Source organism: Acartia tonsa, chromosome 2 (genome assembly GCF_053477335.1).
Source record: "Acartia tonsa isolate MP-2025a chromosome 2, ASM5347733v1, whole genome shotgun sequence".
NCBI classification, from domain to species: Eukaryota; Metazoa; Arthropoda; class Copepoda; order Calanoida; family Acartiidae; genus Acartia; species Acartia tonsa.
This window is the reverse complement of record NC_137261.1, coordinates 15,813,147-15,840,803: the sequence shown is the minus strand read 5'-3', so window position 1 is coordinate 15,840,803 and position 27,657 is coordinate 15,813,147. Positions and strand designations below refer to the sequence as shown.

Genomic DNA, 27,657 nt, shown 5'->3' with positions numbered 1-27,657 from the left:
AAGAAAGTCACGAATAAATACCAAAATAAATACCAAAAGTTATACAGTATTAATGAATTATTAGAGCATTTAAAACGCAAAATTGGAGAAATTTAAAAAAACAAACAGTTTAAAAATGATTTACTACCTTACATTTATTATTTTTTTATCCTTTCATTAAAAATTTATAATTTTTGCGTTCAATGTCAAATAAATGAAGGAACACAAAATAATTATATTCTTTCTTATAGCTCAGCTACTCTATAACTCTGCCCGTATGTTCCTTTGATACTGCGTCACTTCTTTGATTGGTCATATATGTCTTATTCAGTGATTTACTTACAATGCCTGTCAAAATTGAAAATATTCTTTTTGGTAATTATTCTTTCAGCTAAGAGAGCCTTATAAAAAATGACGTCATACAATACAAATGACTAATGGTAGGCCAGTATACATTTATATTGACCTATGGTAAAATGTATACTGGACTATCATTGGCAATTTCTATGTATTGTATGACGTTATTTTTTTATTGGGGACTGTAAACTGCTTGGACATACTTGTTTTTGTTATTTGTAAAAAGTCCAATGTTAATGCGTATTTTAACAGCCATACAAACTAGGATAGGTAAATGAAAGGTAAATTAATCCTTCTTTAATTCTAAGTGCATAATTATATTTCTGTCTATACATTGATTTGGGTTAAATTATTTTAATTCACACATCTCTAATTCCTGTGGACTTTATATTCAGGGATCTAAAGGGATAGGACATTGGCCGATGAATTGATCTACAACCCCAATGATGATGCACAAAATTTCCCCTTCTGTAGATTACAACTAGTGGTTGGAACATTTTGACATTCAACCTTATAAACTAACCAATCAAAATTTAATATTGTCCCTAAAGTTTTTAAGCCAACGTTATAATAAAACTTTGGGGACTAGTGTAATAAACAGCCCAATGTCCCCTCCCTCCCTTCTTTATATTGTGTTGAATTGATACCTCATTACAACCATAGACGTCCAAGGGGGGGAGGGTAAAGTGGGGATTAACCCCCCCCCCATTTAAAATTTGCTTAGGGGGGGGGGGTAATTACCCCCCCTGAAAACTGTTGGCAGGGGTAAATTTTGTTTACTCCCCCCCCCAAAAAAAAAGCTTGGACGCCCCTGATTACAACCCCCTCATCACTATTATGCATATCCTTATAATAAAGTAAAAGAATGTTTGTTTGTCTGTTTTTTTTGGTTGTTTATTAGTCTGTTTGTTTGTATGTTCGTACCGAAGGATCTTGCTAACCACTGAACCGATCGGTATCTCCCTTAACAGTTTAATTCTTATAAGTCTCGGAAAGGTTTATAACTATTTTGGGGGAGGGTACCACCACCCTCCCAAGAGAAATCACAAAAATATCAAAAATAAAAAAATAAATATATTCTCGCATTTGCTTAAAGACTTGAACGCAACGCATACAACGTAGACGTAGGACTCTAGGGGCGTACGTCTTTACCTATGTATATTTTTTTTACTAACCAAAGATTTGTCGATTATTATCACTTGATTAGCTGTCAGAGAGTTATAGTACATACAGACGAACAATTACTAATTTCAAAATAGCAACGCTTTATAATAATAATAAATTTTAGCTTTTTGAATTAAATATGTTCAAAAGTTTTACTGTAAGTTGATATAAAATTCTATGAATATTATAACAGAATATTGAAAACATAATTATACTATTTTTAATTTTCTATAGTTTAATATGATATAAAGAATTTACAAAAATTCATGCAATAATAGTATGAATTATAATTGCAATGAAGGGCTCGGCACTGTGGCCGCTTATTTTTAGGCGACTGTTTGCGGCCGATGGATAATGGCAAATAAAAGCCTGATTTGGTCTAGAAACTTAATACTAGCGACTGAAAAGAAACAAGGACGTCCAAGCTATTTTTTTTTTTTTTTTTTGGGGGGGGGGGGGTAAACCTTATATCATAGAGGCAAGGACGTCCAAGCTTTTTTTATTTTTTGGAGGGGGGAGGGGGGTAAAAATTAAAAGTCAAAATTAAAAACCAATTTTTTTTTTTTTTTGGAGGGAAGGAGTAATCACCCCTTTAACCCCCCCTCCAATTGGACGTCCCTCCCTGTACTAGCGACCTGAAAAGAAAAATAAGAATTTGTTAAATAATACTACTCTTTAACCCTTACAGATCGGGCCCCAATTCCCACCTTAATAGATCGGGGGGGGGGGGGGGGGCTCTATCTCGGCTCCTGGTACAGATAAAGACGTAAAATTTTTTTCTGGTGGTTCATGTGTATTTTTAGAGAAAATTACTTTTTCTAGTCATAGCAGTCAGACCGCTCCTTAGCCGCTTTTTAGCGGCCAGCCGCTAAATTTTAAAACAGCTGTAGAGCGGCCAATTTTGCAGCTAGGATGACGAAATTTTAGGACGAACTTTTATTTTTTATAACAAAAAAATTACTTTTTCTGATCATCGCCGAAAAACGGCAAATATCGGAAACCGCGGTTACGGCGGTAAAACGGCGGTTGGCGGCGCAAATTAATATTTTTATCTGTTTATTATTGCTCAAGGATTTACCAAAAAAATTATAGGTTCCTAGCTGTAATAGAAGCCACGATATTCATGATATATGTCTGTAGTCAAAGCCGGACAAAAATCGGTCATAAAGTCGGTCAGGGAGCGGTCAAACGGTCATAACACCACTTTTCTCAGATGATATCTCATTGATATCTAAGTACTCACCAAAAAAATATTAGGTTTCTACCTTATACACAAGTCATAATGTAGAAATTAAGATTTATTTAGAATTTTTTCTAATTTTTTTTGCTACCCAACCGACTTTGACCGGACACCACGACCGACACAGACCAGATATCCTAATAAAATCAACTCTTGCCTACGTATAATTACTAAACTTAAAAAGTCATGAAGTTACAGCTCTCCATCTTACCTACAAAAAAAATGAGATTGAAAAAACTAGAGGGGGGGGGGCTCTTTGAGCCCCTCCCCCCCGATCTGTAAGGGTTAAGATAAGATGAAAGTGCGATATAATTTTTTTGGTTAATAGAGCATATATTTAGATTGAAATACAGATTCATAGATGTCAAAAATTAATTTTTCTGCAATTATTATTATTTAAATTAATTTATTAATAATCTGCAACTGCAGATTTTTAGGGAAGCTAAAATAGGACCTAGATGCCGAGCCCTGCCGAGCGTACTGCAAAACTAAATAAATGTACTAATTATACTTTCAAATCTATATAAAATTGCAAGACACTCGTTTATTTATTCATGAAATTTGTTGCAATTTATTTCACTTATTAGACTTCAAATAAACATCAAGGACTTTTTCGTCAAAACTGCAAAGCTTTCTAAAAAGCATTTTTAGCTGGACAAAGTGTCTAAAAAAATCAGCCTTGTGACGTCATAAAAATGAAAAATTATCCATCTCTTTTTTAGCGGTTTTCTTTCCCACTTCTCCTCTCATCTCCCTCATTTTTTGACGTCGCATGGCTGATTTTTAAGACACCTAGTCCAGCTACAAGCATTTTAGTAATAGCATAAATTCTCATAAATTATGAATATGACCTATCAAAAAAGAAAAATTACTGTAATTTTTTCATCTACAAGCAAAAAAATTAGATTTCACATTTAAAATATATACCTATCATATACAAAATTAAAGTCATTAACAAAATAGAACCAAATATAAAATGATAATAATAAATTTTAGTGTAAAAAGTTGTAATGAAATTCCCACTGGACTAAAGGGAAGAATAAAAGTTTCACAATCGGTAAGTATTATCTAGTTGGGCAGGTGCATGGCGGATTTACCACCAGCAAAAATACAGTGATAATACTGTCATAAACACAGTTTTACTGTCAAATTCACAACTGAATTTTTAGGGGGTAAGACACAAATACAGTTATTGCACTGTCATATTCATAGTTTTGCTGTCAATTATACACCTACATTTGACAAATTTATGATTTTTATTATTTTTGCTAGTGGTAAAAGTGGCAGCTACCTTAAAACTAGGGTTTAACCATACGTCCGAAAACCACAGTCAAGTATGTTAACCAGAGGTGTACACTGGGTTTCCATGAGAGGTTTCTTGGTAGAGTAAAAGGTGAAGGCGCCTTCTTCTGCACTCGTATGAAAAGAATTATTTGTCAATGTCAATTTTTAGTATCCAAGCTTTTCTACAATTATGGTGGTTTTCTGGTTGTTTGGTTAGCTGGACAACACGAAAATGAAACTTGCCCCCCCAAAAAAGTTAATACGGGTAGAGTCCCTCTCGTGGCAACGCCTATTAAGGGGAGTTTCGTCGTTTTTTTCAGAGTAGCTTTTCTCCTATTTCTAGTCCAGAATAGGGCTATAACCTTGCGGGACCAATTGTCTAACTTAACCTAACCTAAAATAACCTATAAAATCTACTGTGAAAATACGAAGAAACGCTTCTTAAGAGGCGTTGCCACGAAAGGGACTATACCCGAAAAACCTTTAAAATAAAACATTTTGAAGCAATGAAAAATCTTTCTTATTAAAAACATAAAATAATACGTTCCTATTTAACTTAAGCTAACCTTTTTTTGTAATTTTATTTAATAATAGATGTGTTCTTTTGTGCATTTAACATTAAATTTTTGGCAAATTTGTATTTCATGCCTTTTAGAAATTTAAAGTTTTCTATGAACTTTAATAAACTTTATTTTAGTAGAATGGGAAATAATTAATATTATTATTCAAAAACCAGAATATTGAACCCAAAAAGTATTTTGCCCCCTGTATTACCTTTACCATTACCTCGTAAGGGTGAGATTCTACTTCGATTTTTAAAGTAATCATCTAGAAATTCAGAGCATCATCCGAGTGTAATGGGTTGCGATACTCTAATACTCAAGGATATTAGGTTAAGTAACATACATCAGCAAATAACCCTTTGATTGCATGACCTTTGTCTGAGAAGTCCTAACTGTGCATGGTAATGAGTTTCGCCTGTTTATTGGCTAAGTCATTTCCCCTACTCTTACTATTTATGTCGCGCACCTTATATAGCAGCAGTAGGAACCATTTTTAACGTATTTAGTTATGACACGGTGTCGGCCCGAGCGCATCCCGGCGACAAGGGGATGCGCTACGTGTTGAGCCACGGTCGCAGGTTGAATATTGTATTATAGGAAAAGCTAGATGATTGCATGTTCAATAGAATCTATAAATCAACTGCAGTTCACGGTAAAATATTCCTGGTAACAAATATTTCCAAAAAACTATTAGTTTTAAAGATTGCTAGCTGCCAAACGGCTAAACGTACAGATCATGCCCGCACACTGTTTTAAGCGGCATAAGAAGGCCTACAAATAATCTGGAATATACATAAATTATTAATGCATAATTATCTCGCAGTGCAGATAAATGTGCGAAAAAGACCTATTTTACGCGTTTTTTCTTCAGTGAATCTTTCCCTGTGCATCATTGGATCTTGGCTATTCCAGATTATTTGTAGGCTTAAAATGGTGTGTGGGTATGATCTAGCCGTTTGGCAGCTAGCAGCTTTGCTTCTAAAATTCATAGATTTTTGGAAATATTTGTTACCAGGAATATTTTACCGTGAACTGCAGTTGATCCGAATCTCTAAATGGCAGTACCCATATATGTACAAGGATGTCCAAGCTTTTTTAATTGTGGAGGGGGTGGGGTGGGGGGCTAAAATGGCGTGCGAAAATTCCTTCAAAGCCCTTCAAAGATTTTTACCCAGAGGGTAATAATTACATGGGGGATGGTTAACTACCACCAATAACTCTTTTTTGGGGATATTTTAAGTTTTTCGACTGTTTCGTTTAGGTTAGGGCAGTTTTTAGGCTATTTTATGGTGGTAAAAGGAAGAATTTCGTATACTTGAAAAATATGGAGTCATGGAAAAAAAACGATGTTGCGGGTTTCATCGTATTTTCACAGTAGCTTTTGAAAGGTTATTTTAGGTTAGGTTAAGTAAATGTTGATTATTGCCCCGCAGGGTTAGAAAATATGCCCCGTAGAACTAGAACCCCCCGCAGGGACTAGGAAAAGGAGAAAAGCTACTGTGAAAATACGACAAAAACCCGAAACTTCGTTTTCTTTCCATGATCCAAAATATGAATTCCATTATTCTTCCCTAAATCCTTGTTTTAACATGTTAAGTATTGTATAAACTTAGTTGAAAATATAATTAAAAATTGATCAAACAAGGGGTAAAACATCAAAATATTAAACACCACTTTTTATTATGTTTTTTTTGCTGTTGTTCTTAAAAGCGAAGCTGTTCTACAATTAGGGTCAGTCCGTCAGTCCGTAACGGTTAGCTCTTTTCGTTAATTTAGACATGTTAGAACTGTCCAATCGATTTCAAACTTTGCATGTTGATTCCTGTAGTAATTAGGTAGGATTTAAAAAGCGTAGCAGCTCTATTATCGTTACAGAATGTTCTTACGTCCATTTTAAACATGTTGATTTTAACTTTTCTTGAACAGCAAATTTTTATATGATAAGATTATTTGATTGATCTGATTTTTGGCATACTGATTCCTAGGATAACAAAGTACAACTCTTCAAGCGGAGCATCTCTATATACAAGTCTTAAAATTGTAAGCATGTACTTTTTTTTCAACAAATAAACTTAAAATTTGATTACGACTTTATACGTTTATATTCTGATTATTCAGTTCTGACACTCTACAAGTGTTAATGTTCGTTTGTCCTACCATTTGAGAGCTTCGCTTTTATGGATGTTGACATCCTTGTTACTATTGATTTTCAACTCTAATATTTGATGTTTCTGCTTTCACCAGCATAAGTTCTGCAATTTGGACAGATATTTCAGATTTTCATTGAAAATTAAATTGAAAATAGAGGTGGGGGAGGGGGGGGGGGGGTTGGTAGTTTTTCGTGTTTGTTTTGTACTATAAGTAAGGTTAGGTTATGTTATTTGGGTAAAGGGTAACCTCGCAGGGTTAGGATACCGCAGGTGTAAACGAGTTAGGCATAAATATAACAATCCCCCCTACCCCTTATTTCAATCTGTAAGTGGGTGGGTTTCTGTGCAGGCTAGGCACTTTTAAGGAAAGTACTAATGTAGGGCTTAATGTTGGTCATAAAGTTAAAGTAAATATGCGGTACAATAGTTGATATAATATAGCTACCATAAACAATTCTATCAATAAATTTATAAATATATAGAAGAATAACCATTCAACTACCTGGATCTTTTTCGTCTGCTAGCATATTGTTTTATTTTCTTTTACTCAGAGTTTCATGCTTTTGCAATCATCAGAAAGTACTATTTTTTTCATTAAAAATAAATACGTGGATTTTTTTTTCTGCTAACTGAATGTGTTAATATTCCCGACGCTATTGGTTTATTTTCAAAGACCCAATTTAAAGTAGGCAGAGGGTCCTCGGGATAGGGACATACAGTTATTTAACCCCTTTCCCTCTATTGTCGATAGAAATAATTGAAATAAAATGCAAATTCTCACAAAAATTGTTGATTTATTTTAATTAAAAATGGTTAAAATATGTCACTATTCCAACATAATATGAACAATTTTCAATGAAAGGATATGGCGTGCATAATAGTTTCAGAAAAATGTCATAATTTTGACAAAAAACTAAAATTTAAATCAAACAAAGTACAAATACTATTACCATAAAGTTTTTCTATCTTCCAATTTCTTAAACTATCATATAAAATAGTATTTATTTTTGTCTGTAGCGTAGGATCTCGCTTACCGCTGAATATTCGTTAAATGGGGTAGTCGCTTAATGTGACGTCTTAAAAATGAGGGAGATGTGGGAAAGGAACCCCCTAAAAAAGAGATGGATAATAACTCATTTTTATGAAGTCCCATGTCTTTTTTTTTGGAGCGACTTTTTCCATTTACCTCATTTATAGTAATTATACCTAGATAGGTGTAGGGAAGGTAATTGATTATTTTTAGGGAGGGTAAAACCACCCTCCAAAGTAAAAATTACTCCAACCACAATTTTTGTTCTTTCTAAAATTTAAAATCGTGGGTGGGGTCCACTCCCCTTCCCCAATTCAAGTGCCTTTAGAGGTCTCTAGGGGCGTAGCCGATAGTCTTAAAATTGTACCTGACTATCAAATGGGAGATTTTTAATGATTTTGATAAGTCAATATAAACAGTTTTTTTTGTCGATTTTGAAAGTATTGCTTAACCCACTTACCCCTGAATAATAGATCATAATTATCTTTTTAAAAGAGAAGCTTTTTTATAATTAGGGTCAGTCCATCCGTCCGTAACAATTAGCTATTTTAGTTAATCTAAACAGATTAGAATTGTTCAATCGATTTCAAACATTGCATGATTCCTATAACATTAAGGTACAAGTACAACTTAGAACGCGTAGCAACTCTATAAAATCTAAAAAAGTAAGTTTAAAATGTGTTAATTGAACAAAACTAAATTATAAAATATTAAAAAGAAAACTATGTCAAAGTTAGAAACTTTTTATATTGATTTATGAGTGTAGCATGCAAGTTTCAAAGGGTAACAGGTATGGGTTAATGACAGATTAATAATTTTTCCCCAAACTATTTCAGGCTTTTTTTTTGATGATGTTATCTTGCAAGTTTTAAATTGTACAAATAATCAATTTTTCAGCCATTGACCTATGCCAATATCTCTGAGATTTGCAACAATAATACATGGCAAAATTTAGTGCTTTTTTCAATCAATCAATCATCTATATTCACATTTTGTACAGAATTTAATATTTCATATTCATGTGTTTTCCACTATGGCTTCGAAACCGATTGATATCTGCCGGATTAGAACTGGTTCTCAGCCATACTGAGTAAATATATATAACATCGTATTACAGACCATTTCACGAATGTTAAAATAAAATCATAAAATTAAAACAAGCAAGCGACTCGGATTTTGGACAAAATAACCTCAGGACAAAATAGCCTCGGGACAAAATAGCCTTCTAAGGAAAATAGTCTCCACTAATAATAATGATCACTACTATTGATATTTTTATATATTTATTTTTAAGGTTGTAAAGCTAGAGAATGTGATAAAAGCCAACCCCAAAGTCCAGGTAAATATTTTCTCGAATTCATTCGAAACCGATTAATATCCGGTGGATTTGAAACAGTTCTTATGCATGCGAAAAAACTATGTCTAGCATCGTATTACATACAATTTTCCATCTGTCTATCTGAAGCTTAAGATCTCACTTCACTAGGGATATACTTTTCAGCAAATATACTTATTGGTCCTGTGGTGGTTTTAAGCCATTCTCTTGGGGGATGGAATACCTTTCCCCCCCCCCAAAAAATGATAAATAAAAACAGTTAAGCTTCTTATATAGCCAAGGAAGGTTTTTAACTATTTTAGAGGAGGGTTTAATTATGAATGAAAAAATTATCTCATTTAACAAATGTACATTTTGACAATTAAAATCTATTTTTATTTTGTCCATCAATAATAGATTAATGAAAAATTAATAAATCTAATTTCCAAAATTTAAAAATAGAATTAAGACCAGGTGGAAAGAAACATTCATATGTCATTGTTTAAAACAAGTATTATTTTTAAAAAAGTGTTTCGAAAAAAAATTGTTTGTGATATTCCGAAAGGAACAATCAAATTGGCTCAGCCGTTTTAGAGATCTTGAGCTTTTAACAAGAAATTCTAATAGTATATTTTCCAGTATGACTTTCAACACCGATCAATATCCGGTGGATTAAAACCGGTGTTCAGACATACTGAAAATTATGTATAGCATCATATTATATCCAGTTTTCTACGAATAAGAAAATGTACAATCATAAGATTAAACCAGTTTTTTTAGACTGTGCCTTCGGTATCTTGGGGCCAAAAAAACTGGTTTTAATCCAGGTATAAGGTATAACCAACAAGTGAAATAAATATAAAATAATATTTGTAGGGCAAATAGAGAGGTCGTCAATTTTACTATGTGTTGCCCCCCAACGACAGTTGAAAAACACGTATAGGTTTCGTGATTTTTTTCCCGAATTAATTTCATTGTTGGTATAAGCTGGTTTTAATCTAATAATTGTATATTTCTATAACCGCGGCAAACTGTTTATAATACGATATAAAACTTTCCTAGAGTGGAGGATTTTACACACCTGAAAACTGTGCGCCAAAGAACAAAGTTGCCATCATCATACCATTCAAGTAAGCTTTCAATTACATTTTTTTTACTAGAGGCTACGCCGGCCCTCATTTTGAATTCTAACTTTACAAGAAAAGGTACAACATATATTTGTGAGGGATACCTCTTTTAGGATGGTCGTTGGACCCTCCCCCAAAATATTATCACCCTCCCATGGACCTATATGAGAATCTACACTGTAAAGTAGAACCATATCGGTTCAGCGGTTAGTGAGATCCTTCAGTACAGACAGACACAAAAATACTGACATCTTGCTACTTTTATATAAGAATTAAAAATTAATGCCTTATAACATGTTGGGGGGGGGGGGGGGGGGTGCTGTCCCTCCTAGAGGTTTGATGGCATGATTCTAGCTGTAAATTTACCTGGAATAAAAACCTGAAACCAAAATAGATCTTAAACCTATTAGAGGCAATAGAGTGGTATTATGACAAACAGTTTCCTATATTTTCCTTTACATATCAACACACAAACATTCCAAACCCTGTTTTACCCTGATTTTTACAACTATTAGGATGAAACAAATTGCTCCTGTTAAATTCTTTAATTTCTTACTGGGACATATCGTCTTAAATTTTACTTTTTCTAGGGATACAGACAAATCTATAAGTTTCCAAAATATTGAAAGCGAAAAGTATGTTTCTGAAAGGTTTTTAAACAAAGTACAAGGGAAAGCCGCTTATAGCGCCTAATAAAAATGAAGTCATACAATACAAATGACCAAGGGTAGGCCAGTATACATTGTTGTTGGCCAATGGTAAAATGTATACTGGCCCAGCATTGGTCATTTGTATTGTACAACGTCATTTTTATTAGGCACTGTACGCTGCTTCATAAAGGGGCTTAAATGGTTTTCATCTGTTTTGGACTCTGATTTGTGAATATGTTCACTTATGTTTTTAGTATTTAAAGGGCAAATATAGGTTTGATATAATATGAGCTTATTTCAAAGGTGCCATTATATAGATTATAAATAACTTAAAGATATTGACATATCTAATTGTATAAGTCTGTTTATAGTCTAAAACCTGTCTAACTCAAGATAATATTATGTAATTAGTGTGGTTCCCTAAGAACTCAAGCACCCTAGCATCACACAAGGCTTCGTAGCAAGGTTGAATTAAAAAGCTTTCGTTAAAGGATAGTCGTAATAACGTGGAAACCAATTAATCAGGGGTAAATATACCCATATTCTACCTTCATACAAATTATATAAAGTAAAATATTTAAAAGTTTAAAAAAACATCAAATAATGTAAAAAGTAAAAAAAATAATCGATAAAACTTTCTTGGAGGAAGAATGATTTCAAATCCCTGTTTTTTTAAGGTTCGTGTGTGTGTGTGTGTTAAAATGGCGTACTTGAGGGTTTTTATATTTTCCAGAATCAACCAATGATCTTTGTACAGAAAATAAACTTTAAGACGTATTATTTACCCTAGTCAAAACTATTGGCGCACTTTTACGCAAAACATTTTTACGCTTTTTAAAAATTGAATTAAAGAGTATATAATCTATAATAATAAACATTTAATTATCATTTAAGATGCGTGCCATTGTAATAGTCAATCAAACTTAAGCAAAATAGTAAAAAAAAGTCTTGTAAAGGGCTAAAATAAACCGTTTGTCGTCAATCTCATTTATCATATGTTCAATTGAAACAGAAAATTGCAAAATCTACTTAAGGATTTTTTTGAATTTTTAAATTTGGCATAGATATTCTAAAAGTATGAAATGGCACCTTTCATATAAGCTCATATCATATCGAACCTATATTCGCCCTTTAATGGGAATTTGCACTTGGTTTTAATTTTTATTTCACTTTTGGTGCTTTGCCATAGGGATTTATGTTTTTTTTTTAAAATCAAGAAAAAGTTTTAACCCTAATCTGTCCTTACATGAAGAAAACAAAGAAGATACCATAAGTGTCATGTGTGATGTAATAAAAATACATTAATATCATTATCCATCTTTTTTTTGAATTTCCTTTCCCACTTCTCTTCTCATCCTTTCTTTTTAAACATATTTTTCTGCATCACACATGACACTTTATGTATCTCTGAAGAAAAAAATTAACATTTATATTTAGAAATAGAATTTTGAGAACCATATTCATAATTTTTACATTGACAAGAAATAATATAAATATTTATATTTAGAAATTGAGATGAACAGCTGTTTATATTTCTGAATCATATTCACAAGTTTCTATGTAAACAATAAATAATATAGATACTTATTTTTAGAAATAGAGATGAACAGCTGTTTATATTTCTGAATCATATTCTCAAGTTTCTATGTAAACAAGAAATAATATAGATACTTATTTTTAGAAATAGAGATGAACAGCTGTTTATATTTCTGAATCATAAGTTTCTATGTTTCTATGTAAACAAGAAATAATATAGATACTTATTTTTAGAAATAGAGATGAACAGCTGTTTATATTTCTGAATCATGAGTTTCTATGTTTCTACAGTTAGGGAGTTGAATCCATTTTTATAGAAGCAGAAATATAATCTATGATTATGGTTTGGACCCTCTAAAACTTTAATCTACCCTTCCACTTTCCCCTCTCTTGGTGAAGATATCTTCAACGCCGATACGATTTTTGAAATATAAGATTCCACTTTTGTCTCTCTTGTTGAAGATATCTTTACCAAGAGAGGCAAAAGTGGAATCTTAAATTTCAAAAATCGTATCGGCGTTGAAGATATCTTCACCAAGAGAGGGGAAAGTGGAATCTTACATTTCAAAAATCATATCGGCGTTGAAGATATCTTCACCAAGAGAGGGGAAAGTGGAATCTTACATTTCAAAAATCGTATCAGCGTTGAAGATATCTTCACCAAGAGAGGGGAAAGTGGAAAGGTAGATTACAGTTTTAGAGGGTCCAAACCATAATCATAGATTATATTTCTGCTTCTATAAAAATGGATTCAACTCCCTAACTGTTCTATGTAAACAAGAAATAATATAGATACTTATTTTTAGAAATAGGGATGAACAGTTGTTGATATTTTTGAATCAAATTCACAAGTTTCTGCATAAACAATAAATAATATAGATATTTATATTTAGAAATAGAGATGAACAGCTGTTTATATTTCTGAATCATATTCACAAGTTTCTACAGAGACAAGAAATACAATACAGAATTTATGTGATTAATCAGGTTGATATCCTTATATAAAAGTAACAGGATGTTTGTCTGTGTGTAACAAAGGATCTCACTAACCACTAATATGTTTCTTCTTTACAGTGAGGCGTCTCCTGTGTCTTGGGAATATAACTCTGTGCCCAATTGTTCCAGGAGTTACATAAAACAAAAAGATAATGATTTTATGTCTTTCAAATCTTAATAGAAGAAAAAGCAAAAAATGTACAAAGGGAAATATCATTACATGAAAAAGGAGTTGCAAGATTGTATAGTTACAGAAATCTTCATGATGAGATTGAAATCGATAGGACAATTCTTTGATGCATTTAAAGTATTTTTTTGTACACTATCAATGAAAAAAATGCTTAAATTTTTTACTTGTCAACTAAAAAAAGCAAGTGTATACTGTTTATCTATATATTTTCATGAATAGAAGGATGGGAGATTTTTTGGTTAAATTACCCCCCCCCCCCCTCTCCATCATTAAGAGCAGAAATATACCTTTGTTAGCTGATGAATGTATGGTGAAAAAAATTTTTAAAACATTTTTTTTGGCAGTATTGTCCCCTCCCTCCACAATGGAACTTTGTTTTGATTAATTCTGAAAGAAAATTTATGCCTACATCTAATTAATTACTTGAGTTATAAAACAATAGAATAAAATATATTTACTAACAACAACAAAAATTCTGCTTTCTTTGTTTCAATAATCAATTATTTATGTTTTTTTTTCCAGTCTACTATTATAGCATGCACTTATTCAATTATTTTACAATAATATGCTTTAAATATAAAATTTTTAAAATCATGCTCAAAGTTCATGGTAAATGTCATGAGTTAAAAGTTTTCAACAAATAATGAAAAAAATTATCATTAATTCTTGAATATTTAAATCCAATGGTGAAACCAATTGTTTTATATTTACTTCATCGTTTTCCCTTCGTTTTTTTTAGAACAGCAATCTCTTCAATCAACCAACTAACCATTATGAAGTATTATCGCCGGTTCCAAGATAATCGTCGGAGTGGACAAACGCGTTAGTGTCTAGAATATTTAGTTAATTAAGTATTTCTGTAAGGTTAAGATATGAACATAAAAATAAGCCCCCCCACAGATGTTAGGTATTTAAAATAAATTTAGATGGTTTAAATTAGGTTAGGTTAGGGTGTCCTTTCCGACGTTTGTCCTAGGAACTTACCAACAAGTACGCTAAATAGATACATGTAAAATGACGATATTCTTGTTTGTTTATAGTTTTAAATATGCCTATAAATTGCCTTATCTATTTCCATTAGAAATACTGTTAGATGATTGTTGCTGCGCCCTGTGAAACAAAAAAAATAATAAACTTTTGCTTTTGTTTAAAAACAAATGTTTAGGTCAGTGAAGCCCCTTTTAACCGGGCCAAGCTGCTGAACATTGGATTTGTGGAGTCCCAAAAGGATTTTGCCTGGAACTGCAATATTTTCCATGATGTAGACCTGCTTCCTGAAGATGACAGGTAGGCTGCAGGAATCTAAAGGGATAAGACAATGGCCGATAAAATGATTTACATCCTCAATGATGACACATAAAATTACCCCTTCTGTAGAGTAAAATTAGTGATTGAAACATTTGAACACTCAACTAAATGAAGCAACCAATCAAAATACCCCAAAGTTTTTGAGCCAACGAATAAGAAAAGATTATTATGAAACTTTGGGGACTGGTGTATTAATAGCTCATTGTCCCCTCTCTGTGTAAGGTGAAATTATTAAAGCCTTTTTTAGCCAGGAATAGGTATAATCAACAAGTGAAATAAATCTAAAATAATACTTGGAGGGCAAATGGAGAGGTCGTCAATTTTACGATGTGTTGCCCCCAAACGACAGCTGAAAAACACGTATAGGTTTCGTGATTTTTCCCGAATTAATTTCATTGTCGGTATAAGCTGTTTTTTAGCCACGCCACAATAGAAATAAATTAAAGACACACTCTCTAAAGATCTTACAAACCGCCGACCCGATCGATTGAGATCCACATATCAGGGAAGCTCCACATTGGTCCTAGAACATTTGTCTATTGATTGGTGTGCTAGATCGATTCCTAGACTTTTAGGTTTTTGTGATTTTCTCGATTCCTTTTCAAGATTGACAGCTAAAATTTTTAGGGATTGATTATGCTCATATTCTACATATTGTCATCAAGTTCCATTAGGATCTATTTATTAATTGTGGTGCTAGATCGATTCTTAGATTTTTAAGTTTTTTGGATTTTAAAGGTTTTGTGATTTCCCTATTTCACGAAGTTTAATGTTTATTGTATGACATTGCACTGTGGTAAATTTTTTCTTGATATCCATCCATAATTTTTGAGCTTCGCTACTTATGGATGTTGTCATCCTTGTTATCATTTTAATTGCAATATTAAAACAATAACAACAAGTGCTAAACAGATGTAAATATAATACAATAAAAATTTAGACAAAACAAAAAAGTAATAAATATTAAATATAAATTTTTTATTATTCTCATAATTCAAAATAATCAAATTTATATTATTTCAAATTTGTATTTTAAATTTTTGATTAGTGGTTGAAACGTTTGAACGCTCAATTTCATAAACCAACCAATCAAATTTCACTAAAGTCCCTGAAGTTGTTAAGCCAACGAATAAGAAAACGTTATCATAAAACTTTGGGGACTAGTGAAATAAACAGCCAATTGTCCCCTCTATCACTGATATTACATGTTTTTTTTTAGGAATCTGTATATTTGTGAATGGAGGCCAAAGCACATGTCTGTCCTTGTCAACACATTCAAGTACAGGCTGCCCTACAAAGGCATATTCGGAGGTGTCACAGCCATGAGCACGGAACATTTCAAGTAGGTTTTAAATCAATTGGACAATTCGTTGTTTTTCCGACATCGCATTAGGACCACAATTGTACACTGTACATGGATCTAACGGGATAAGACAATGGCCGATTAATTGATGTACATCCCCAATGATGAAACATAAAATTACTCCTTCTGAAGATTCAAATTAATGGTTAAAACGTTTGAACACTCAACTTAATTAATCATCCAATCAAAATGCAAAGTACCCAAAGTTTTTCAGCCAACGAATAGGAAAACGTTATTATGAAACTCTGGGGACTAGTGTAATAAACCAGGGGCGTCCAAGCTTTTTTTTTGGGGGGGGGTAAAAAATTTTAGGGGGGGGGGTAATTCGTGTTTGGGGGGGGTAAAATGGCACGCGAAGCGCGCCGAAATTTTTTTTTACCCCCCCCAAAATTTTTACCCCGGGGGTAAAATTTGATTGGGGGGGGTAATTACCCCCCCTAAAGTCTGTTGGGGGCGGTAAATACTCCCCCCAAATCTGTTGGGGGGGGTAATTACCCCCCCCCCCAAACTAATTTACCCCCGGGGTAAAATTTTTGGGGGGGGTAATTTAATTATGTAAAAAAAGCACCTACCTAATCTATTAAGTTAATAAGTACTATCCTATAACATAAAGTAGTAAGTAAGGTTTATTTGACTATAGCTTCAGATTTCATTACTTTTAATACTGAGTTCTCCTTTTTAGGAAAGCTTCATATAGATCCCATGATGGTTCCACACTATTATAGGTCAATCCTTTGAGTGGTTTTAGGCTATTTTTCTCCTCCCTTTTTACCCTTTAGAAAACACGAGTTCTTAGATGCTAAGGGCGCCACTACTATTCAAATATATAGTAGTATCTCATTCTTTAGAACATAAAAATACAATAATTAACTCACTAACCAATGAACCAATATGATTATACTTTAAAGTGAAGCGTCTTATAGGTCCTGGTAAGTTTTATAACTAGTTTTGAGACACCCTGACATCCTCCCAAAAGAAATCGCCTATAGAAATTCTTTTTCATTATTTAATGAAATATTTAATTTAGTTAGGTATCTATTTTATGGAATCTTCAGTGCTTTACAATTACATCATAGATCCCCGGGATGGTTTTAGCCCTTATAAAGGCCCAAGCAAATAAAACATGATCAAACTATTAAATTTTTTGTTATCATGGTTAAGAACTGTTTTAACTGGTTGGACTATATTGGGGTATAGTCCCTTTTGTGGCAACGCTCTTTAAGGGGCGTTTCTTCGTTTTTTTCACACAAGCTTCTCTCCTATTTCTAGCCCCTGCGGGGGGCCAATTGCTTAACCATGTGGGGCAATCACCTAAACCAATATAACCTATCCTAAAATAAACTATCAGTAAAATTTTTTTTTAAAGAACATTTATTTTGGGGGGGGTAATTACCCCCCCCAAAATCGTTGGGGGTGCCTACGGCACCCCCAAGGTAGGGGTAATTTTTTTTGGGGGGGGTATTGTTCAAAAAATTTTGGGGGTGCCAAATGGCCCAATACCCCCCCCCCTTGGACGCCTATGTAATAAACCACCCATTGACATATTTGACGCGATGCTAAATTATTGTAAATGATAAAATGAGAAATGAACTGACATCTAAACAGGTTCAATTCATTACCATTTACAGTTGGGACTTCCAGACAAAGAACGTGAAAACAAAGTGTTGATTGTCTATTTATTTTATTTAAAAAAAAATGGGAGCCGATTTAATGTTTATATCGTATCCTATTATATAAAGTAGTAAGGTATTTTTTGTCTGTAGAATAGGATCTCACCGACCACTGAACTGATACGGCTCTCCTTTACAGTGTAGCTTCTCAAAGGTCCTGGGAAGGTTTATATCTTGGGATAGCACACCAACCCACACACCCTTCTATATTTTTTTGCCTTTTCTTTTTGATATTAAAATAATGTGGGGGTTAGAATTAAAGTCCCAACCACCTCTAGAGCTCTTATAGGCCTCTAGGAGCGTTGCTGCTAGTAATTATAATCGTGTTTTCTAGATTGGTGAACGGCTATTCTAACGAATTCTGGGGCTGGGGGGCGGAGGATGATGACATGTTCAGGAGAATCAAGTTCCACAAGCTCAATATCATCAGACCAAAGAAGGAGGTGGCAAGGTTAGTTCCAAAACTAGAATAATAATATCAGAGGGGAAAGGGGTTAAATAACATCAACGTCCCTTTCCCAAAGACCCTGTCCCGTACGTCCATTTTAAAAATGTTGATTTTGAATTAAAAAAAACCAAATTTTTATATGATTTTTGAAATACTGATTCCTAGGACAACAAAGTATTATGTTATAAGCAAAGCATCTCTATTATCAAGTCCTAAAAATGTAAGTATATCCATAAAAATTATCATGTATTTCAGTTTTTCACCAAATTTACTCACAATTTTGTTTTGACTTTTATACATTTATATTAAAATCTGTTAGAACTATTGAAAGTCTGTCTATGTACCTGGTTGTGTTAAAAACCAATAATCGACAATGAATATCTGTTTGTTTTGTGCTATTACAAATTATAAGCAAACTTAATAATTATTTGTTGAAAAATACCTTTAATATTGTAAAATATTTTGTTTGCTTTTGTTAGAAAAAGTGTTATATTTACCTTTCGAACCAATTTAAATAATTTTTCGTTATTTATATGGTCTCCCTAAACCTCTTAAACGGCAGTCTCAATTCTCAGTCCGTATGTTTGTGTTTCTCTTAAACTTGGTGTTTTGCTCGTAAGTGAGACATTTATATTCTTCAAATCAGTGGCGTGCGAAGCACTTTGTCTAGGGGGGGGGGGGGGCATTTTGAAGATTTTGTAAAATTTTGCTCCCCCTAAATCAAAGTGCCCCGGGGGGGCACTTTGCTTTAGGGGGGGGCATTTTGATTATATATACTAATTTTAAATAAGGGCGTTTTAAGGGGTGGGATTATTTGATTATGGGCCTCCTAGTCCTTATCCCTTCTTCCCCATCCCTATTTCCCATTTATATCCCCCACCTCTCCCCCCCATCTCTTCCCCCCCCATCTCTTCTCCCCCATTCCTTCTCCCAACCCTGCGATGACCAAAGGGAAGGGAGCTAGAAGGCATCTTCGAAAAAATTGGGGGGGGGGGGGGGAGATAAAAACACTCATTGAAATAATTTACCAAAAATTAACCTAATATGAAAAAATGATATTAAATATTTCTTTATTGTTTGACAACAAGGATGACAACATCTTTAAGTAGCAAAGCACAAAAAATCATTAATAAGAATACAGATGAGTAGATTTAAAGAGCATCTGTTGAAATAAATATATATTTTAGGTAGAAAAAGTCACAAATCCTTTTTCCTGTATGTTGTGTGATGACAGTCAAAGTAAATTACATACTGGATGCTCGAAACAGCGAGAAATTTTATTTTTTTTAATATTATGATCCACAAAAAAATTTATCATACCATAAAAACCAAAGATATAATGAACTGTGCAAAAAATAAAAAAAAATTACTTGTCCTTTCATTGTGATAAAAAGCAGAAACCATTTGGAAGGGCGCGAAGCGCAAATTTTTTTCTTCAAATATGCAGGGAGGAAGAGTTTTTGGGCTATTTATTACACTAGTCCCCAATATTTCATAGCAGAAACCATTTGGAAGGGCATGAAGCGAAAACTTTTTTCTTCAAATATGCAGGGAGGGAGGGGTTTTTGGGCTATTTATTACACTAGTCCCCAATATTTCATACCAGAAACCATTTGGAAGGGCGCGAAGCGCAAATTTTTTTCTTCAAATATGCAGGGAGGGAGGGGTTTTTGGGCTATTTATTACACTAGTCCCCAATATTTCAAAGCAGAAACCATTTGGAAGGGAGCGAAGCGCAAATTTTTTTCTTCAAATATGCAGGGAGGGAGGGGTTTTTGGGCTATTTATTACACTAGTCCCCAATATTTCATAGCAGAAACCATTTAGAAGGGCGCGAAGCGCAAATTTCCCCAATATTTCATATAAAATTTTCTTATTCGTTGGCTCAACAACTTTAGGGACTTTAATGGAATTTTGATTGGTTGGTTAATTAAGTCGAGTTTCCCTACATTTCATCCACTAATTGTAATCTATATAAGGGGTAATTTTGTGTATCATCATTGGGGATGTACAAATTTCTTTGGTAAAAAGTTTATATTATACAAAATAAAATACTTCCTATAACCTGGTTTGTTATGTTCAGTGAAAAAGATTATAACCTAATTTCTACACTAATTAAAAAGATTGGTAAGGTTAAATGTATAGTAACTGTCTGTTTTGGAGTATTTCTTGATCTTTTTTTTGGAAACTGGGATAGTTTTGCTTTTTGTAGGGTAGGGGGCAAAAAGGGGCATTTTTGTTGACCAGGAGGGGCAAAATGGGGCATTTTTTAACATTTAGGGGGGGGGGGGCAGGGGGGGCGGTTGCTAGGGAGGGCAGGGGGGGGGCGTTTTGGTCGCTAGGGGGGGGGGGCGATTGCCCCAACTGCCCCCTTCGGTTCGCACGCCACTGCTTCAAATTTCCAAATTGTTTTAGCTTTACCCTATGAAATATAATTTCCAGTAGTTCTAACATCTAGGTTCTACGTGTATACCGAAAATGAGAGTTTTAGGATCGTCGAAAGAAAACGAAGTAGCAGGTTTCGTCCTTTTTTCTTAGAAGCTTTTCTCCTATTTCTAGCCACTCTGAAGACTCTAAATCTTTGGGGCCATCATTAACTTTTACCTAACCGAAAGTAACCTATCAAAAGCTACTGTAAAATTACGACGAAATCCGCTACATGATCCTAGAGTTCTATTGAAAAGGCACAAGTTTCCATGATAAGTAATCCTGTGCATATTTTTAGGTACACAATGATAAAACACAAGAAGGAGAAGGCCAGTAAAGATAGAAACAAAATATTAAAACTTGGAAACAAAAGGTAATTTATTTCAGGGGTTTAAAGGGATAAGACAATAGCCGATAAATTGATTTGCATCTCCAATGGTTAACAGTATAATAAATAGCCGAATGTCCCCTTCCGCCTTGAATTATATATTCCAATTAGCAAATACTTTCTTAAAGTCAAAAGTGACGAAATTAATACCATTGTATAGAAAGCCTAACTGTGCATTGTAATAAGTTGCGCTTGTTTTGGGCCAAGACATCCCTCTTACACTCTAACTATTAATGTGTCGCGCAACTGACATAGCAGCTGTGGGAACCATTTTTAATGTCTTTAGTTTCGACGCGGTCCCATTAACTCCCCAACGGCAAGAGCATGCGCTATGTGTTTAAACCATAATAATAAGAAGGGTCACTGAAAATCTTTTTCAAAAAATGTATAAATCACGTAAGTCAAATTATACACTGAGGAAAAGGGGGAACGTTGAATTCGCTCAACTGTTTAAAATGTGGCTAAGCTTTTGTTCTACGTAAAAATGCCGGTTTTTGCGGCTAAGGCTTTTTGATTAAAATTGAATTATTTTATTTGTAGGTATGCAACAGATGGACTAATAAACCTGAAGTACGAGCTTATCTCCAAAGAATCTCTGCCGCTGTATACCAATGTCACAGTCAGGTTGGAACAGCCAAAGAAATTGCTACGCGGCAAACGCGCAAGCGAGTATCATTTGCGGGGCTCAAAGTCAATAGTGGCAAATACGTTTGCAAAATTGTATTATTGATGTTTTTTTTATTAAAAAGTAGTGGGGTGTTTTTGTTTTATTACAGTAGTTTAAAAAAAATTACGTCAAACAATACTAAATTACCAATGTCAGGCCATTATACATTTTAATTGACCAATGGTGGGCCAGTATGTCGTCATTTTTTAAAGGCACTTTAAAAACTAAAAAGCTTCAATAGTTTCAATTTTTTTTTTAAAAGAAAAACTTTTTTTTTACTTTCCTATGCTATCTTTTCCTCCTTTTTTTCTTTTCAAAAAACTCATAAATCAATCTTAAGGTAATTTCCTCTCAAATATAAAAAAATTAGTCTGAAAAAATGAGGGAAAACTTGTTTCTTGTCTGTTGTCCTATTCCTGTAGCTACAATTGCTAACCTAATTAAGCTTATTATTACAGATTTTTAAATATTAGAAACACTTGTAGTTTCAGTAATAAAAACAAGTAATAAATCCTATTATACTAAAACAAAGCCATTATTTTACCCAGGGAGGATGGATAATGACTCTTATGTAAAAATATCTTATGCCCCCATTCGCTGTTTGAAATAAACAGTGCCTTATGATTATTGCGTTATTTTATTTAATGGAAAGTAATTCTATTAAAATATTAAGGTATAGTCTCTTTTGTGGCAACGCCTCTTAGGGGGCGTTTCGTCGTATTTTCACAGTAGCTTTTCTCCTAATTGTAGCCCCTGCGGGGTAATCACCTAACCTAAAATAATCAAAAGCTACTGTGAAAATACGACGAAACGCCCCTGAAGAGGCATTGTCATGAAAGGGACAAAACCCAAATATTGTACAGCAATATTTAAAAAAAAACCTTCTTTGTGTTTTTTACTGGCGAAAATTAAGCGTAAAATAGTTTTTCTTTTCAGATATCCCTTTTTTCTAGATATTTTTTGTACTTTTTTCCTTCTCTATTATATTTTGAACAAAAGATACGGGGGATCGGATAGGTAGGATGGGTAGGGTATGATAAAGCTATATTAATGAAGCTCTTAATAGTGTCTATAAAAAATGACGTCATACAACACAAATGACCAATGATAGGCTAATACACAGACTAAATCACAAATGACAGGCCAGTATACATATAAATTAACCAATGATAGGCCAGTATGACGTAATTTTTTTTTATAAGCACTATAAAGAGCTTTTTAATGCTGAATTTAGCATTGTCTATTTATCTTCCATCTACCTATCTCTGTATTCTTGATTTTGTATTATTAACAAACAAGGAATTAGATTATGCCTTATTATCGTAGGAATTACTATTGCTTTCTAGAATATAAATCGAAAGGATTAATAGCATATCATAAATGTAGAAAATCTTTATTTTAATATATAAAAAATAATTAAAATTTTAAAATAATACAAACTGTGATAAAATTATACACAAGGGTTTGTGGTATAAATTGATACATGAATCTTTAAAACATTGTGATTGTAATAAAATAGTAGTTTTTATCTAAAATTTGCTCTTATACTTTGGTTAAGATAAGCCATTGTCGATTTCTAGTTAATTTAAAAAATAATTGATCATGGAATTAGAAAACAAAGTAGTGGGTTTCGTCGTGTTTTCACAGTAGTTTTTCCTCTATTTCTAGCCCCTGTAGGGAGCTCTATCACTGCAAGGCCAATTTTATAATTCTGCGGGGCAATCATTAAAATTTACCTAACCCAACCTAAAATAAGCTAACAAAAGCTACTCTGAAAATAAGACCCTCTACTTCATTTTCTTTCAATGATCCAAAATAATTTCAACATTTTATTTTGAGAAACCTAACTCCGTCCATGAAAAATTATATTCCTATTGTCGTATATTATTTTTATTGAGTTAGGATTTTAAAAAAATTGTCAAAGTCTTTGGATAAACAAATTTTAATAATAGTCATATTTGCTGTAAATAAAAGGAGAAAAAATTAGCCAAATTAGCCATAGAGTGGCTTTTTTATGTATATTAATTAAATGTGTAATTATACAGAACAAGGACAATTACGTTTTAAGGTAGCAAAGCATTTGATAATAAAAATAGTTATTTTTTTTATTTTAAAATTTATTTTGAAGGTTGAAAAAAATTGATAAAAAGGAAAAAGAATCTCTTTTCAGTGCCTATAAAACGGGGGATAAATTTAAAAACTTTTAACCAAAGTATCCCAAATGACGTCATATTCGAATGCTGTATAATTTTAATATGTCGTCATAAAGCAGCTTATAGTGCCTTATACAAAATGACGTCATATACAATACAACTTACCAATGATAGGCGAGTATACATTGTAATTGACCAATGATAAAATTTATACTGGCCCCTCATTGGTCATTTGTACGTGTGACGTCTTTTTGTTGTTAAACTGCTATATAAACTGCTTCAAATAAGATGAACAATTAAGATATGTAGAGTAGCGGCGCAACTAAAACTGTGTGATAATTATCTGTAGTATATATGTGCTTTAGACAAGCAGAATTTTTGCATTTTTTATGTGAACGCTTTTAATCATTATTTGTTTACTTTTTCTATTTTTAGTGCCAATTATTAATAAAATGTAAAAAAATGATTCTTAGAATTTTTTATTTTAAAGTAATATGATGTTTGTCAGTTCTTTTTAATTCAACTAGCGGCTAAGCTCCTAGAGGCCTCTAGGGGCACTTAAGGAGGGGGGGGGGGGATTGAATTGGATAGCCCAATTTCTTAATTTAGATTTTAAAGAAAAAGTAAAAACTATTTTTATTTTTTTTTTGGGGGGGGGGGGGGGAAACCCCACCATTTTTAATTTTATCAAAAATGATTTAATTGAATTTTTTTTAATGAATATTTTTCTAGGGCGATTTCTCTTGGGAGGGTGCTGGTACCCTCCCCCAAAATAGTTATAAACCTCCCTGGGACCTATAAGTAGCTACCCTGTTAAGGAGAACCCGATCGGTTCAGCAATTAGCGAGATCCTTTGTTACAAACAAAAACAAAAAAACAGACAGATAGACAAAAAGACATCGTTCTACTTTGTATTACAGATAGTACAATTTCATGATCAAGGAAAATTTACATCGAGTTCCATTTAATACAAGGATGACAACATCCATAAGTAGCGAAGATAAAAGATTATGGATGTACAAGGACCATCCAGAAAAAATTGTCAGTGTCATTAAGGAGAACCCGATCGGTTCAGCGGTTAGCGAGATGAAGATGATTAAAGTCCCTCCACAGAAAAAGACGTCATACGATAAAATAACCAATAAGAGGCAAGCATAAATTTTACCATTGGTCAATTACAGTGTATACTGGCCTCTCATTGGTTATTCTATTGTATGACGTCATAATCTGTGGAGGGACTTTAAACATCTTCTAGCGAGATCCTTTGGTACAGACAAACAAATAGACATCCTGTTACTTTATTCTAAGGATTGTATTTAAAAAAAAACGAATGATATATAATTTATTTTATAATTTAGATAAAATATTCAACAATAACATATTTGATTAGTTTAATATTGCACACGGTTTCAAAGCAGGGATAGATAAATTGAAGATTAAACATGAATGATTCCATATTTATTTATCTTTCATTAAATCATCCCTGTTTTGGTTATTTAAAAACACAGAAAAGATTTGGTTACATGAATAAATAACTGACACTCTAACTACATTTAAAGAGCATATAAAAAACTGTCTATGAAACAAAGACATATAATAACTTTTCTCGTATTCATTCGAAACCTATTAATATTAGGTGGATTAGAACCGGTTCCCATTCATACGAAAAATTATGTCTAGCATCGTATTATATCCGCGGAAAGCTGATATAATACGATGCGAGAAATAACAATCATCATCGAATCGTTTCCCTAAATTTCAGACATGAAAAATATCATAATAATGGGTTTATGATTAGTTCATTAGAAGGTGGGTAAAACGTCAAAAATATTATATATATAATTAAAATGGACTATAATTGTTGTAGTGGGACAAAGTGACTAAAAATCAGCCATGTGACGTCAAAATATATGGGATTATCCATCACTTTTTTAGGTTTTTTTTCCACATCTTCTCTCATCTTCCTCATTTTTATGACGTCACATGGCTGATTTTTGAGTCGCTTGGTCCCACTACAATTGTTGCATAACATGAGCTAAAAATAGTTGCTGGTCATTTTTATTAAACAATTCATTCATGCATTCTTGGCTTTGCTAAAGGGATAAGACGATGGTAAAAAATAAAAATAGATCCCTAATGATGATATACATTAATACCCATTTTGTCGATTAAAGTTATAGGTTGAAAAGTTACTATTTGTTGGAGATACCAAAAGTGTCATGTTTGGCGTCACTATAAAGAAAGGATGAAAGGAGAAGTGGGAAAGGATTTAGACATATTTTTATGACGTCACACATGACAATTTCCGTATTCCCCTATTTGTTTGGAATAGACCAATCAAAATTTAATAAAAGTAGCGAAAGTTTTTGGGGCAATATCCTCTCATTCTCTTACACTCCCCAATAGAATTGGTAAGCAGTAAGTACCAGAAAGAGAGTTGAAAATGGGATGTATATTACTATAGTCCCCAAAGTTTTATAACACCGTTTTCTTGTTCGTTGCCTTAACAACTTTGGGGATCTTAGTGAACTTTGATTGATTGGTTCATTAAGTTGAGTGTTCAAACGTTTCGACGCCTTATTTTAATCTATTTAATTTAAGAGGTAAATTTGTGTATCATCAGTGGAGATGTACATCAATTTATCGGCCATTGTCTTATCCCTGATGTTCCTGAGTCTCTTGAACGACGTAGTTTATAACAATTACATATTATCAGGAATCTAAAGGGATAAGACAATGGGAGAAAATTGATGTACATCCCCAATGATGATACATAAAACTATCCCTTCTTCAAATTACAATTAGTGGTTGAAACGTTTGATTATGAACGAACCAATCAAAATTTAGTAAAAGTCCCCAAAGATGTTAAGTCAACGAATACAAAATATCATTATAAAACTTTGGGGACTAGTGCAATAAACAGCCCAATGTCCCCTCCCTCCCAGCAGTACTTTTTGTTTAAACCATCAAGTTAAAATAAAGGTCAAAAGTTAATTATCAATGATTAATGATTATAATTGATTAAAATAGTCAGTAGTAAAAAATTTATAATTTCCCACTAGTTGTAAGTTAACCAACTAAACCACCCCTTCTTCATTTTTAACATTTTTGAAGACAACAACGTTCAATTTAATTAATGTTGACTATAATTTCCTCAAATTAGGTTGCAATTTCCCCTGTTTTTTATTAGTAAGTTCGGTTATCCAGTAGAAGGGGAGGGGATGGATTAAAGGGGAGAGATCGTAATTTTAGCCCGCTACAAGTTTTACTTCATCAGAGTAATGTGATCTGGTGTAATATCAAAGAAATAATAATTTTATTTAAAAACTACATGTTATTTAACAAGGGAGGGGGGCTACGGAATAGAATTATAGCTTCCATAGAGGGGTCCACTAAGCCTTATGGGGGATTTTAATACAAAAAGCTAATTACTGTATATTTCTTTATACGTAAAGGAAAAATGAACAAAAATATACATATGATATTTTCCTACAAAAGCGTATATATCAAAGATTTATCATAATTCCATCTATTTCAAATTAAAAATTTTAGTATTTAAAAGGTTTATTATTATCCCTTCTTGATCTCAAAATTAGCTTAGGGATTTTTCATTGATCTAAGGGGATAAGACAATGACCGATAAATTGATGTA

General features: G+C 33.0%; 2 protein-coding genes across 3 annotated transcripts in view; one reads left to right on the top strand and one right to left on the bottom strand.

Annotated features, from left to right (window-relative positions):
- LOC145305558 (uncharacterized) overlaps positions 1-24,465 on the top strand; it is a 31,615-nt gene extending 7,150 nt beyond the window's left edge. The window contains exons 5-14 of one of the 2 annotated variants that reach the window (XM_080147227.1): positions 3,737-3,797; positions 9,062-9,106; positions 10,145-10,212; positions 10,800-10,844; positions 13,289-13,382; positions 14,747-14,868; positions 16,109-16,231; positions 18,257-18,373; positions 21,096-21,170; positions 21,726-24,465. In XM_080147227.1, the coding sequence (XP_080003353.1) occupies positions 3,737-3,797; positions 9,062-9,106; positions 10,145-10,212; positions 10,800-10,844; positions 13,289-13,382; positions 14,747-14,868; positions 16,109-16,231; positions 18,257-18,373; positions 21,096-21,170; positions 21,726-21,915 (940 nt within the window). In that variant the 3' untranslated portion in view covers positions 21,916-24,465. The remainder of the gene's footprint in view (positions 1-3,736; positions 3,798-9,061; positions 9,107-10,144; positions 10,213-10,799; positions 10,845-13,288; positions 13,383-14,746; positions 14,869-16,108; positions 16,232-18,256; positions 18,374-21,095; positions 21,171-21,725) is intronic. The other variant, XM_080147236.1, reaches the window with a different exon arrangement.
- The window catches only part of LOC145305586 (mannonate dehydratase-like), a 284,200-nt gene that overhangs the window by 47,809 nt on the left and 208,734 nt on the right, over positions 1-27,657 (bottom strand). The window lies entirely within an intron of this gene.